The 14,414-nt window shown below is 43.0% G+C and overlaps 1 protein-coding gene across 1 annotated transcript in view; it reads right to left on the reverse strand.

Annotated features, from left to right (window-relative positions):
• The window catches only part of CAGE1 (cancer antigen 1), a 176,909-nt gene that overhangs the window by 40,455 nt on the left and 122,040 nt on the right, over nucleotides 1-14,414 (reverse strand). The window contains exon 10 of the mRNA XM_029590619.1: nucleotides 10,131-10,199. Coding sequence (XP_029446479.1) covers nucleotides 10,131-10,199 — 69 coding nt within the window. The remainder of the gene's footprint in view (nucleotides 1-10,130; nucleotides 10,200-14,414) is intronic.

A 14,414-nucleotide genomic window follows, 5' to 3' on the forward strand; every position in this document is an offset into this window, starting at 1 on the left:
TTCGGAGCGCGCGCCATACATCATCAGGAACATGGTGGATCCGCAGTGTCGAGCCGGTCCAAGGACGCCGGAGAGAAGCGGCATGGAGACGCCGCGGCAGCAAGCTGTCCATCAGGCCCGGAAAGAGTCGCCACAGAAGTAGAGAGGGTGGAGCGAGAGCGAAGAGCAGCCACAAACGCAACAGTGTTCCAGTCCACTCCCACCTTGAACCTCAAAACCTAGAGATATATTCATAAATAAGGGTCCATTCTCCTTCCCATCTGGCCCCTCACCCTCAGACAAAGGTAGATTTCATTTGGATTTAACAAAATGGGGAGGATCCTTTACCAATATATCATTAACTCTCACACCTCTTCTGGATGCTTTCATTGCACATAACCAAACATGCAATAATCACTGCAATAACCAATAATTTACCAATCATTAAACTCTCAATGATTGTGAATTTGCTTTCTCCAAAACATTAACATACAAAAAAACCCTTCCACTCCCTATATCTCTTCTTCCCTCCCCACCCTTCCTTCCATCCCCTATCACCTTCCTACTATAACTCGGGTGAGTTTGTCCCTTCTTGATCAAAGGGTATGAGGTAATGCCATGCGTGTGAGCAGGTGACGCACCCTCATCTTACACGATAAGAGTAGTGGTGCGGCTTATGTATCCAAATAAAGAGATTACTGTTCATGCATCTATGTCCATCAATGGGACTGCAAAAAGTGCAAGGTTGATTCAGGTATTATAGCTCTGGGGTGCCTCCTCCTCCTGCCCCCAGAAGTCAAGGGCAGCAGACCGATGAACCTCAGCAGACGTGGTGGTGTGATGATGTCATAAAGCAGAAGATCTCAAAGTCTAGAGGGAGAGACAGTGCTGCCCCGACAAACATGAGCATGCAAACAGAGGGGCAGGGGGACACTCCCCCCCGCTGAGGCTTGGGCCCGCGCAGCACAGCAGATAAGGAAGATCTGAAGCTGTTTTGGGTCAAACCTACTTCGATTAAAGTCTTCCATGGGAAACACAGTGTGTAACAGAGTAAACATGTTCACCCCCTTAAAACATTTCTGCTACAACACTGGTGGAGTCAAGTCTGATGATGGAAGTAGGGTAGTGTCGCATCCGGGCTGAATAACGAGGGTGCCCAGTCTCCCAGTGGTATGGGCTACATGTTCGTCCAGGCCCGACAAGGCAGCCTCACTGGCCACCCACCCCAGAAAGTCGGAGGCAGTTTCCAATCATCATTTTAAATCAAGCAGTTAATGCTCACAAAATGTCAAACATGAAATCCCACCTTCTCCGATTTTCTTTGCAGCTTATTTTCCCATCAACATGCTGGGCATGTCGCTGTTTTCAGGAAATCGTTGCCACAAATTTTGTGCTTCTGCAGGAGTTTCATAGATTTTCGGTTGCCCATTGTGCCATATTTTTAGCTTTGCCGGGAAAAGGAGAGAAAATTTTATTTATTTTTTTGAAGAGAGTGACACAGATTGGTGTGATTGTCCTCCGCAAGGCTGAGACCCATGCTGAATAATCTTGAAAGATGCAAATTCTTTGACCCTTATTGAAGAGTTCTGATTTCTTCCGGTACGCTTGAAAAATGGATTGTTTATGAGCAAATTTTAGGACCTTAATAGTTACAATTTGTAGTCATTGGTCGCCTTCCTTGCAGGTATATAAATGGTGCGCTTGCTCCACAACCATCTGCTGGGCCAGATCGGGGAGGCTTAGTTCTTCCGGGATCCACTGTTCAAGATTTTGGGGTAAGTTCCGATCCACACCGTTTCAGGTATTCCTAGAAGGCGTAAGTTAGAGTGCCTTGAATGGTTTTTGAGGTCATCTAATTTGACCGCTTGTTCAGCTGTTAGTTTTTTTAGGGCTGCAAGTTTGACTGCTGTCGAAGTGGCGTTGTCTTCCAGCAGAGAGATTCCAGCCTGATCCATTTGTGGATGTAGTTCAGAAAGAGCTGCTTGGACTTCAGTCAATTGTGCAGCTAACCTGGCCAGTTTTTCGTCTAAGGCCACTAAGACAACTGCTTTGATTTTGGCCAGCATGCCTTCCAACATTTCTTCTATTCTCGGCAATGACGATCCCGCCGCCATCTTAGAATCTGATCCCTTCGGTCTCTCCTTTTCTTTTTTACTTACTTAGAGGTAATTTCTGATGGCAATTTGTTCATGAAACAAACTATGGACATGAGTTGAAGCTGGAACTGCTAAATTAAGTCTCCTGTGTCACAAAATGTAGCCAATGGAGGATGATGTTGTAGGCATGGCACCCGGATCTGAGACAGTAGTGTCTATCCCAGCTTGCCACATCAAGTGACCTCTCTGGACAATTTCTTGAAGGAAAAGTCCATGAATAGTTATTAATCAGGTACACTTGGGAAAGCCATTGTTTATCCTTGGGCGTGAAATACAAGAAATTCATCAACTAGTGGGGATTTGTGGGGTAATTGGGACCCAGACTTGCCACTGTGGGAGACAGGATGCTGGGCTCGATGGACCTTGGTTTGACCCTGCATGGAACTTCTTATATTCGTTCCTGAAGCCTCCATCTTTGCAATTTTATGGTCCTAGAAGACTTGGGAGCATATGCAATTTTTTACTTCTCGCTCATTTCCTGAACACCAAATAAACTTTTTGTGGTGGTCAGTAATAGACATTTTTCTTTTGCATAAAGAGCATCATTTATACATCATGAAAGAAAATATAACTTCCATGACAGAAAGCAGCAACTGAAGCAAAGTCCTCAGGTCTCAATCAGAATGAGAAGATGAAGGAAATGAATGATAAAGAGGTCATGGATCTAGGCATGCTTTTTGGAAATTGAGTGGGCATTCAATAGGAAATATGGGAAAAGTATAAATGTGAGAGGAAGGAGATAACATGGATAAAGTTAGAAGGGCAGCAGGTTTGATGTTCACAGACAGGGATAAGAGTTGCCTTGAAGAGCCATGATTGAGAATGATATTTCTGTTGAGAGGAAGAGGAGAAAGGTTCAGAGATGAGAACTGCAGGCGTGATGACAATGATAAGGGTGAGGAAGTAGATTGCTGGATAAATGGGAAAACTATTGGAGCATGAGAACAGTGGACAAAACAGAAGACAACATGGATGGGAAGGTTGAGGATTCAGAGATGCAGAATAGTGTGTTCAGTGTTTAGAATAGTTTACACAGCTTAATGGAACCAAAGGATGCAAACTACAAGAAATGTTATTGGCCTGAGGTAGGAAGAATGTCCTATTGGTGAGTTGAATTGATAAGGCCTTCTGGCTTGCTGGTCACAGATAGGAAATATAGGTTTAAACCATCAAGAAACACAATTTAATCTTTACTGTTTGTCAGCTACTGAAGAAGAAATGTCAGGAACAACATAACCTCCCTATATGGCCTTCTTTGATCTAATGATCAAAGAAGCACTTTTAGGTTAAAGCACCTTAAGCTTTAACCCACATCCTTTATTATTATTATGTTACAATACTTCCTGCCTTTTTTCTTCCAGCTATATTTAGCTTCCAAGTTTCTACTCCTTGTTAAATGTAACTTTACCTTATTCTCCGCTATTGTTATTCACTTTATTTATTGCTTCAGTTATCCTTGTTCTATGTAAACCGATCCGATATGGTTATCACTATGAAGGTCGGTATTAAAAAAGTGTTAAATAAATAAATAAATAAATAATGAAAACCTTTGACTCTTTCAACTGAGAAGCGCTTTGGAGGATCATTCTGAAGTATGAATGCCCACAAAAATTCATCACCAGGGGAGTCTTTTCCGAAGGGATGGGCTCCACCTTAACCAGGGTGGAAACAGGCTTCTGGTGCTAACCTTTAAAAAGGAGAAAGAGCATCTGGGAGGCAGGGTGGTGCTTTATGTCTGGGATGGCAAAGAGTCTAATAGGATAAAGATCCTGCATGAGACTAAATGCACAATCAAATCTTTATGGGTAGAAATTCCTTGTGTGTTGGGGAAGAGTATAGTGATAGGTGTATACTAGCACCCACCTGGCCAAGATGGTGAGATGGACAGTGAAATGCTAAGAGAAATTAGGGAAGCTAACTTAACTAGTAGTGTAGAAATAATGGGAGATTTCAATTACTCCAATATTGATTGGGTAAGTGAAACATCAGTGCATGCTAGAGAGATAAAGTTCTTGGATGGAATAAAAGACAGTTTTATGGAGCAATTGCTTCAGGAGCCAATGAGAGAGGTTGCAATTTTAGGTCTAATTTACAGTAGAGTGCAGGATTTGGTGAGAAAGGTAATGGTGGTGGGGTCGCTTGGCAATAGTGATCATAATATGATCACATTTGAATTAATGGACTGCAAGGGAGACAGTATTTAAATCCATGGCTCTAGTGCTAAACTTTCAAAAGGGAAACTTTGCCAATGAGAAAAATAGAAAAAACTGAAAGGTGCAGTTACAAAGGTAAAAAGTGTGCAACACTGAAGAGCAATAAATCGCCTGGACCAGATGGTATACACCCCAGGGTTCTGAAAGAACTAAAAAATGAAATTTCGACCTATTAGTAAAAATTTGTAACCTATCATTAAAATCATCTGATGTACCTGAAGATTGGAAGATGGCCAATGTAACCCCGATATTTAAAAAGGGATCCAGGGGTCATCCGGGAAACTAAAGACCGGTGAGCCTGACTTCAGTGCCAGGAAAAATTGTGGAAACTGGTAAAAAGAATAAAATCACAAAACATTTAGATAGACATGGTTTGTTGGGACACAGCCAGCATGGATTTACCCAAGGGAAGTCTTGCCTCACAAATCTACATTTTTTTGAAGGGGTGAATAACATGTGGACAAAGGTGAACTGGTAGATGTGGTGTATTTGGATTTTCAGAAGGTGTTTGTCAAAGTGCCGCATGAGAGATATCTAAGAAAACTAAAAAGTCAGGGGATAGGAGGTGATGTCCTTTTGTGGATTGCAAGTTGGTTAAAAGACAGGAAACAAAGAGTAGGATTAAATGGTCAGTTTTCACAGTGGAAAAAAGTAAACAGTGGAGTGCCTCAAGGATCTGTACTTGGCCCGGTATAAATATAATATATTTATAAATGATCTCGAAAGGGGTACAATGAGCGAGGTGATCAAATTTGCAGATGACACAAAATTATGCAGAGTAGTTAAATCTCAAGCGGATTGTGATAAATTGCAGGAGGATCTTGCGAGACTGGAAGACCGGGCTTCCACATGGCAGATGAAATTTAATGTGGACAAGTGCAAAGTGATGCATATAGGAAAAAATAACCCTTGCTGTTAGGTTCTATTTTAGGAGTTACCAACCAGGAAAAAGATCTAGGAATCATAGTGGATATTACATTGAAATTGCCAGCCCAGTGTACTGTGGCAATCAAAAAAGCAAACAGAATGTTTGGAATTATTAAGAAGGGAATGGAAAATAAAATGGAGGATATCCTAATGCCTCTGTATCACTCCATGGTGAGACTGCACCTTGAATACTGTGTGCAGTTCTGGTCACCGCATCTCAAAAAGGAGAAAATGCAGAAAAGGGTGAACAAAATGATAAGGGGCATGGAATGGTTGCCCTACGAGGAAAGGCTAAAGAAGTCAGGACAGTTCAGAGAAGAGTCGACTGAGAGGGGAATATGATAGAATTCTACAAAACCATGAAAGGACTTGAACAAGTTAATGTAAATCGGTTATTTACTCTCTCAGATAATAGAAAGACCGAGGAACACTCCATGAAATTAGCAAGTAGCTCATTTAAAACAAATCGAATAAATTTCTTTTTAACTCAGCACATAGTTAAGCTCTGGAATTCATTGTCAGAGGATATGGTTACAGTAGTTAATGTAACTGGGTTTACAAAAGATTTGGATAAGTTCCTAGAGGATAAATCCATAAACTGCTATGACAGTAATTAATAAGCAATAGTAGCTTGTGTTTGGGTACTTGCCAGGTACTTGTAAGTTCCTAGAGGATAAATCCATAAACTGCTATGACAGTAATTAATAAGCAATAGTAGCTTGTGTTTGGGTACTTGCCAGGTACTTGTAACTTAGATTGGCCACTGTTGGAAACAGGATACTGGGCTTGATGGACCCTTGATCTGACCCGGTATGGCATATCTTATGTTCTTCTGTACCATTCTTTGTCTGCCTAGTGCCCTTGACTATATGAGAGTGGGAGTTCTCTGAAATGGAACCCTCACAGACCCCTTTGGAAGTCATAATGAATGAATGAGGGCAGATAAAGACCAAAATGGTCCATCTAGCCTGTCCAGAAAGTTTATATTTTTTTTTTTTAGGGTTGTAGCAACTGCCGTTTCATACAGACTACCTCCAAACCTTCTGTAGCAACTTTCGCTACAAACAAGATTGGCTCACTGCCCCAACACTTTTCTCAATATTCCTTTCTCTGATACTGCATTTGACCACCAACAAGCTTCCATAGTGTAGTGAAACTACTAATGGATGGTAAGCTGTTCAACCTCAGCCAATTCTAATCAAGAACCAAGAACCCCCCCAACTTCAGTCATCAAGTTTCAGTATTATGATGGTGTAATTTGTGGTAATTTGGAAGCGGATCTTCAGGTAGTCACTGACATCTTTATCTTTATCAAGCTCTCAGTGAGCCATCTCCAGCACTTGCAATTCAGATTCACAGTGTGACTTTGGAGAATACTGAGCATTCCTCATATCAAGAAAGCTATCTCTTGCATAAGGCTGACATTGATGAAGAAATCCAACATTGCTTCAAATGTATAAGCGGAATTTTAGGTAGCCAGCAAAAAAGGATTATTTCTGGGGGAATTCTGCACAAAAATATTTAAATTTTGCATACAAAAATTTAAAATTCTGCACACAAAAACTTAAACTTCTGCAAAATTCAGTATAATTTATAGTGGTGTGCATTTGTTTGCAACAAAATAGGACATAAAGACGATATTTCCTATTTTGTTGCTTTTCGGTAAGTGAACAAAACAAAAGGAAATCCCACAAAATTTCGTGGGTTTTCCTATCATTTTTTTGGGGGGGAAGAAAGGGCACATTTATTTAAAAAAAACAAACCCTAAACCCACTCCAACCCATCTTAAAAATGGCTCCTACCATGTGACAGGGACTGACCAATGGCACCGGTAGCCCCTGTTACATGATAAGGGCAAAGGGCCACCGGCACCTTTTTGATTACTGACAGCTGACAGCCCGAGAGTGGGAGATCACTCCCGGGACCCCCGCTGGACCACCAGGGACTTTCAGCAAGTCTTTGGGGGGGCTCAGGAGGGTTGGGGGGGTGCTTAAATTTGAAGGGTTGGGGTGGGGCTTTTTTTGTTTTCTCGAAATTGGATGAAAAAGGTTTTTAGATCCGGGGAGTGAACCAAAATGGCCTGCCCCTGACCCGAAAACGAAACCCCAACAAAAAAGAAAATGTATGCACATCCCTAATAATTTATATTGGTCAAAATAACCCAACATACATGACAGTCTTTAAGTAATTAATTTAAAATGTAATACAGAAAAATGTTATTACTTAATTATGTAGAGTTTTAAATATTTTGAGCAGAATTTCTATAGAGGTTCACTGTAAGAGTGTCTTTTCCACCCTCTCTCCCTACTCCCTTGGCCAGACTCCTTTCACTTTGCCCTGTTAGGCCCCTACTCCTCCACCTGCCACTATCTCTCCCCTCCCCCTCCAGGATCAATTCCTTCCACTCTATCTTCACTCCCAGAGTTTGACCCCTCTCTCAGTACTGCCTCTCACAGAGGCTCCCTCTGTCCCTCTCTTTCTCTCTCTCTCACACACACAGGCTCCCTCTTATGTACATACACACCACCTCATACAGGCTTCCTCTCTCTCTCTCTAGCTTACATATACATCCCCTCATACAGGTTCCCTCTTTCTCATGCACACACACACACACAAACCCTCATAGAGTCTCCCCCCCTCACTCCCCCTCATATAGGCTCCCTCCCTCCCTCTCTCTCTCACACACACACAAACCCACAAAGAGTCCCCCTTTTCTCTCATGCATACACCCTCATACAAGCTACCTATGTCTTTCTCTCTCACATAACCCTGCACTCTCTCTCACTCACCCCCATACATAGGTTCCCTTTCTCTCTCTCTCTCTCACTCACACACACACATTCCTTCACAGAGGTTCTCTTTCTTACACATACACACACCCTCACACAGGCTCCCTCTTTCACAAACAAATAAGTACTCTCATACACACACTCCCTTTTTCACACACACCAGCTCCCAATCTCTCACACATATACACACTTCTTCACAATCTCCTCACATAGGCTCCCTCTCTCTGACACCCACACCCATGCACTCTCACCCATGCTCTCTCTCACCCCCCAGGCTCATAGTCTTACACACACTCACACAGAGACTCTCACCCACACACACACAGACTCACTCTCACCGGGGCCTGTTCCATCTTTGCTGTGAGTGGGATGGCCTCCGCTCATGGCAAAGATGGAACAGGCTCCGGTATGCTGTGAGCGGGGGCTGTCCCGGTGTGCCACAAGTGGAGCCCATCCCACTCACGCAAAGATGAAGCAGGCCCAGGCTTGCCATGAGCAGGACGGCCTCCATTCGCGACACACTGGGAGCCTGCCAAATTCTGTGCAGATTTTGCGCAGCTGCTCTGGAGGGGAATTCCCCCAGGACTAAAGGGCGCTTAATGCTTATGACATAAGATCAAAACAAGTTCATGGTTTATGTTGAAGTTGTAATCACCATCTTACTGTATGGAGCGGAAATGTGATCAATGTGCTGTGATACTGGACATGTACCATCAACTCTGCCTGAGGAAGTTCCTTCATATTCAGAGATGATAGATTCACCAACATGTGCATCCCCTGACTAGCAAACTCCATAAACATTGAGCTGATGATCATATGATACCTACTTGTCTGGTTGCCTGATTTCATACTCATGACGCAAGTATTATTTTCCCAGCTCAGTCATGCTGTACACTCAAAAGGAGGGCAGAAAAAGTGCTTCAAGGATATCCTCAAAACCAATGTGAAGAAAAGTAATGCTGAGAACAGCTGATAGGAAATTATTACCCAGGACTGTCCCAAATGGAGGAAGAGTATGCTGCATGGATGTTAACACTTGGGAATCCTATGATGGCAACAGGAAAGTGGAAAGTGTGAACAGCAGAAACAGTGTGCCATAGGCTGAATCAATAAGAACATAAGAAATGCCATGCTGGGTCTCACCAAGGTTCACCAAGCCCAGCATCCTTCCTCTGACATTGACCAGACCAGGCCGCAAGAACCTGGCAGATCTCATAAAGTAGATCTATTTCCTGGTACTCCCAGGGACAGCAATAGCTTTCCTTAGTTTACCTGGCTAATGTTTAATGGACCTTTCCTCCAGGAACTTGTTCAAGCCAGTTTTAAACCCTGTTATTTTAGGCCCCGTGACCATGTCCTCTGGCAACAGACTCCGCAGCTTGATTGTGTACGGAATGAAAACGTACTTGCTGTGATTTTAATCTAAATCTGCTGGTTGTTTCATGGACTGTCCCCTTGTTTTAGAATTATTTGAAAGGGTAAATAATCATCATTTACTCATCTGCTCCTCCCCACTCATGATTTTATAAACTTGTCATGTCCCCTCTCGACCATCTCTTTTCCAAGCTGAAGAGCCCAGACCTGTGTAGCCGTTCATCATAGGAGGGGACATTCCATCCTCTTTATCAGTTTGCTGCTCTCCCCTGCACCTTTTTCTAGTTCTGCTTTTTTTTTGGGGGGGGGGGGGGGGGAGGGGAGGGGGAAATCTGTCCTGATTGAAAATACATACCCATGTTGTGACAGTCTGATCCTGGAACAGGTGCAGCAGCCATTTTCAGACCCAGAGACAGGACAGTCATGGAAGACAATCATCCTCAGCTGTGAGGGATTGGCAGTGACATTGAGGTGAGAAGAATGTGCTGAATGCAGTGTACAGTTTAATCCGATTCCATAAACAAATACTCAGTATGCAAGAATAACAGGCAACGGAATAAATATGATTAAGCCACTAATTGTATTCTGTGCTGCAACATAAACTCTTCCGGAAGATAAGACTATGATACATGCTGAACACTTTCTTTTCCAACTTATCTTAATTCTATTGATGGTTTGAAATAAATATTTACCTGGTATTTCTGCCTTTTCCCTTGGGCTTTTTATTCAGTGTTTCCAAATACTGGTTTCTTTTCTCTAACCTGTCAACAAGAAAGAATTGGATTGCTCATATTCAAAACCCACTGAGCAGGTCTTTCCTGGCACACATCTGGGTAGAAGTGCCGCTGAATATACCTGGTTAAAGTTACCCAGGTAACATCAGGACAGCAATTTCACCGTCCAGAATTATGCAGGTAACTTTAGCCAGCTGGCATTAAATACTGGCGCTGACCAGTTATTGGTTGCTTTTTCTAAAGTTGCATGGAAGAGTTGAACAAACAGCTGATAGAAACAAAAAAGACAGAATCACCTGACGTGATTACAAAGAAAACAAAAACAAAATCCACCCCAGTAGATCCCAATAGCAATTTGTGATTCCACGTTGTCTGGCTAAAGTACAACTGTACCCCGAGAATGCCTTCAGCGCTGCCTCTTTTTACGCAGATAAATTTTGTGCAGGCAATGATTTTCCTCAACAAAATTCACCTGCCCAGCGGGGGAATAATTTCGACCCCAAAGATTTGCTGGACAAATCTTTCAAATATGGATCTCCAAGGTTTTTAATTTAATGTATACTCCATTAAGAGGTTGGGGGTGGAGGTGTCACAGAATTTAGCAATATACAGCTGTGTGCAAATGTTTAGACAGCAGGTTCATCCGGGATTTAGAAGTAATGAGAAAAGAACCAATTTTTATGCTTGATACGTCAGATGTGACCAGCCCAAGTCACCCCTGGGATGAACGACCAACTAAAAGGTATGGAAACATAAAAAAAACCAACCCTGTAAAATGTGCAGAAAGCAGAAGTTTCACCTGTGGCATTTACACCTCCTGCTCTTCCTCCCGTCACAAAAAAGAAGATCCCGACGAAGTCCTTTGCTCAAGAAACTTCACCCTCTAAAGAAATGCTGTGGCTTCAGAGAAAAGTCGCTGGATTGATGTAAACACGAGCTCAAACAATTAAGAGTCTGCTTTAGATGCAGATTGACCACGGCACATTTTCTTTTTTTTTCTTTTTTGTTTTGGACACCTCTAATTTTTCAGTGACTCCAACTTAATATTGTCACGATATTAAGAAATGAATGCCTTTTCCAGGGCAGGCATAATTTTGAATAGTAAAAATATCAGGCACACTTTTTTTTTTTTGCATGGGGGGGGATAGCTAATAACCTCATCAACATGAATTTATATGTGATGAGCGCTATTAGCTTTGAGGGGGGTTGGATGCGCATTTTGGCGGCGCTAATCCTCTTATAGCATAAGGGGTTGTGGACATGCATCCAAAACATGCATCCAACCATGGGTTAACCAGTGCACTGGGCTGAGCACACTAAGGGGTAGATTTTCAAAGGGTTACGCACCCTTTGGCTGCCGGCATGCGCAAAGCCCCGGAACGCGCAGAAGTCCCAGGGCTTTCCTGGGGGGGTGTGTCGGGGGCATGTCGCGGCCGGCGTGTCATCAGGAGCGTGTTGGGGGGCGTGTCACGGCCGGCTCGTCATTGGGGGCATTCCAGGGGTGTGGCCGCAGCCTCCGGACCAGCCCCCGGACCGGATCATGGCGCGCCGGCGGCTGGCCCGGCGCACGCAAGTTACGCCTGCCTTGGGCAGGCGTAACTTGTTCAACAAAGGTAGGGGGGTTTAGATAGGGCTGGGGGGTGGGTTAGGTAGGGGAAGGGAGGGGAAGGTGTGGGGGGGGGGGTGGAGGGAACGGAGGCCGGCTACGCGGCTCGGTGTGAGCTGGCTGCCGATTTTGGGCAGCCTTGCATGTGCCGACCCTGGATTTTAACGGCTACGCGCATATCTATTGAAATCCGGCGTGCTTTTGTTTGCGCCTGGTGCGCGAACAAAAGTACGCGCGCGCTTTTTTATAAAATCTACCCCTATATTGCATTGGCCCGATAGAATGCAATCAGATACCAGACAACAGAAATCCCTATGCCAGAAACCACATGGTATCAGCCTTACCCGAATGTAATAGTCAATTGTATCCCACGTTTAGATCACTAGGCAAAGATCCTGCTTCTAATTGGTAGGGATATGCTGAGACTTTACAAGGTTTGTCAGCAACACAACAGTCCTCACAACATTCCTTATGCCCAGAGACTGGTTGGGTAATAGTAGATGACATTTGCATTGACAGATTACACAAGCCAGATAGTGTTCATGCTTTTACTACCAGTGTGCTAGAAAATGGATGCACACCTTTTTGCAAGCCATGTCCTAATCATGTCTTCATTAAAGAAAAGCCTAACTACAAAGAACAATCAGATCATGTTGCACAGACCTACTTAAATACTTTTACAGCAGAGAACTGTGATGAGAATCTGGGGAGCAGAGTGTTCCAGCTACAAGAGATGATAGTAAACCTGCACTTTCAATGGAAGGCAAAGAATTCCTAATGAATAAGGAATTCTTCAAAGATGAGTCAAACAGCTCAGTGGCACCACTTCCATTCTGCATGCCCTGACTTTGGCTTCCCAATAACGGACATAATAATGTCCTGGCTTGTTTCCTTGCGTCAGGCTCTGGAGAGAAAACCAGAGACAAAGGATAATGTTGTGGCTTTCATGAAAAATATATTTTGCAGTGGTCATGCAGAGCTCCACCACTGAAAGAAGGAGAAGAGTGCTGGTATCTTTCTACTTTTGGTGTATACCATCATCAGAAACCTGGTCAATTCAGAGTTTCTCTGAAAGATGTACTTCTTGCTGGACCACACTTAAGAACCAGCCTTTTAGGAGGCTTAATCAACTTAAAAAAAAAGCCTCTTGATGTAACTACAGACATCCAGCAGATGTTCTACTGTGGTCCAAGAAGGCAATAGGCATTACTTAAGATTCCCATGGTACCATGACAATAATATCAGCAATGACATCACTGAGTACCATGACAGAATGCATGTCTTTGACAACAGTCATCACCTGCCATGACTACCAATGAACTCGTAAGAACAGCAGAAGAAGGAGAAATGGAGTATGGTACAGATGCCAGAGAGTTTGTGGAAAGACAAAAGTCTTTTATGAAGATGATGGACTCATCATCTCTGCCATCAAAGGAAGAGGCCATTAACCTGCTGAAAAGATTAGTTAGCTGTCGCTAACCTGAGACTGCGTAAAGTAGCTAAGACTGCACAAACAACAGAGCAAAAATAATGAAGGCATTCTTTTCCGAGGACCATGCAAAGGATTTGAAGGACCTTTGCTGCTAGAATCACTTGTCTTATTTCCTCTGGAAAGGTCATATACTGTACTAACACCTTCAAAAAATCAAATAGGTTAGTAAGGTACAACTGCTGAAGTAATCTAATACTGTCCAAACAGGAAAAATACATTTTTTTTTGGAGGCTCACAATAAAAAATGAGAAAAAAACAAAAGTAAGCTAAACTGACCAATAAATATATAAAAAATAAATAAAATGCAAACCCTGCAAAAACAGAGACAATTTAGATAGAAATCTGTTTTGTTCGTTTTGATGGAATGAAAAAGCCCAGGAAGCCCATTAGGCAACACCTGCACAGGAATTCCTGTGCATGCTCGGAAAGCCTCCAGAGAGAGCACTTTTGTGGATGGATTTGTCCTTCTTGTGCATGGAGAAATATTTTACAGAAAGTGTGGTGGACATATGGAACAGCCTCCCCTGTGAATGTGGAAGAGAGAAAGACTATCAAAATTCAAGAAAATATGGGACAAGCACAAAGGATCTGTAAGGGAGAGAAAGGGATTCCAAAGCTATGCAGCAGATGTGGCTGGACAAACTAGATGAGCCATATAGTCTTTATCTACTGTCATGTTCTTTGTTTCTATTATTCCCCAATCACTGCTCTCCTTGAAAATGCAGACTCTGCCAAGGTCACCTTGCGTGAGCTGTGCAATTTCAGCAGGTCTTGTGCTCTTCCTACCTTCTCATGAAGAAGAAACACTGACCCAGAGGCAAAGAGAGGCAAATAGATATGCCACTAGTGCATTGCAAATTCTGAATAGAACCATAGAGGTGAATATTAAGACCCTCGCGCGGGTGCACATGTGCGCACATTTTCTGGCTTACGCACATGGACACGGCAATTTTATAATATATGCACATATATGCGCGCATACGAGTGCCTGTTATAAAATTGGTTATATGCACATACATATGAGCATGATTTTATATTGACATGCACGTGCAAATGCTGCCTTGATCGCGTAAGTGGGGGAGAATTTAGTAGATATGCGTGCCAACACAATTGCCTGTTTCCCTAATTCGTTCCCAGTTCACCC

This window comes from Rhinatrema bivittatum, chromosome 2, assembly GCF_901001135.1.
Source record: "Rhinatrema bivittatum chromosome 2, aRhiBiv1.1, whole genome shotgun sequence".
NCBI lineage: Eukaryota > Metazoa > Chordata > Amphibia > Gymnophiona > Rhinatrematidae > Rhinatrema > Rhinatrema bivittatum.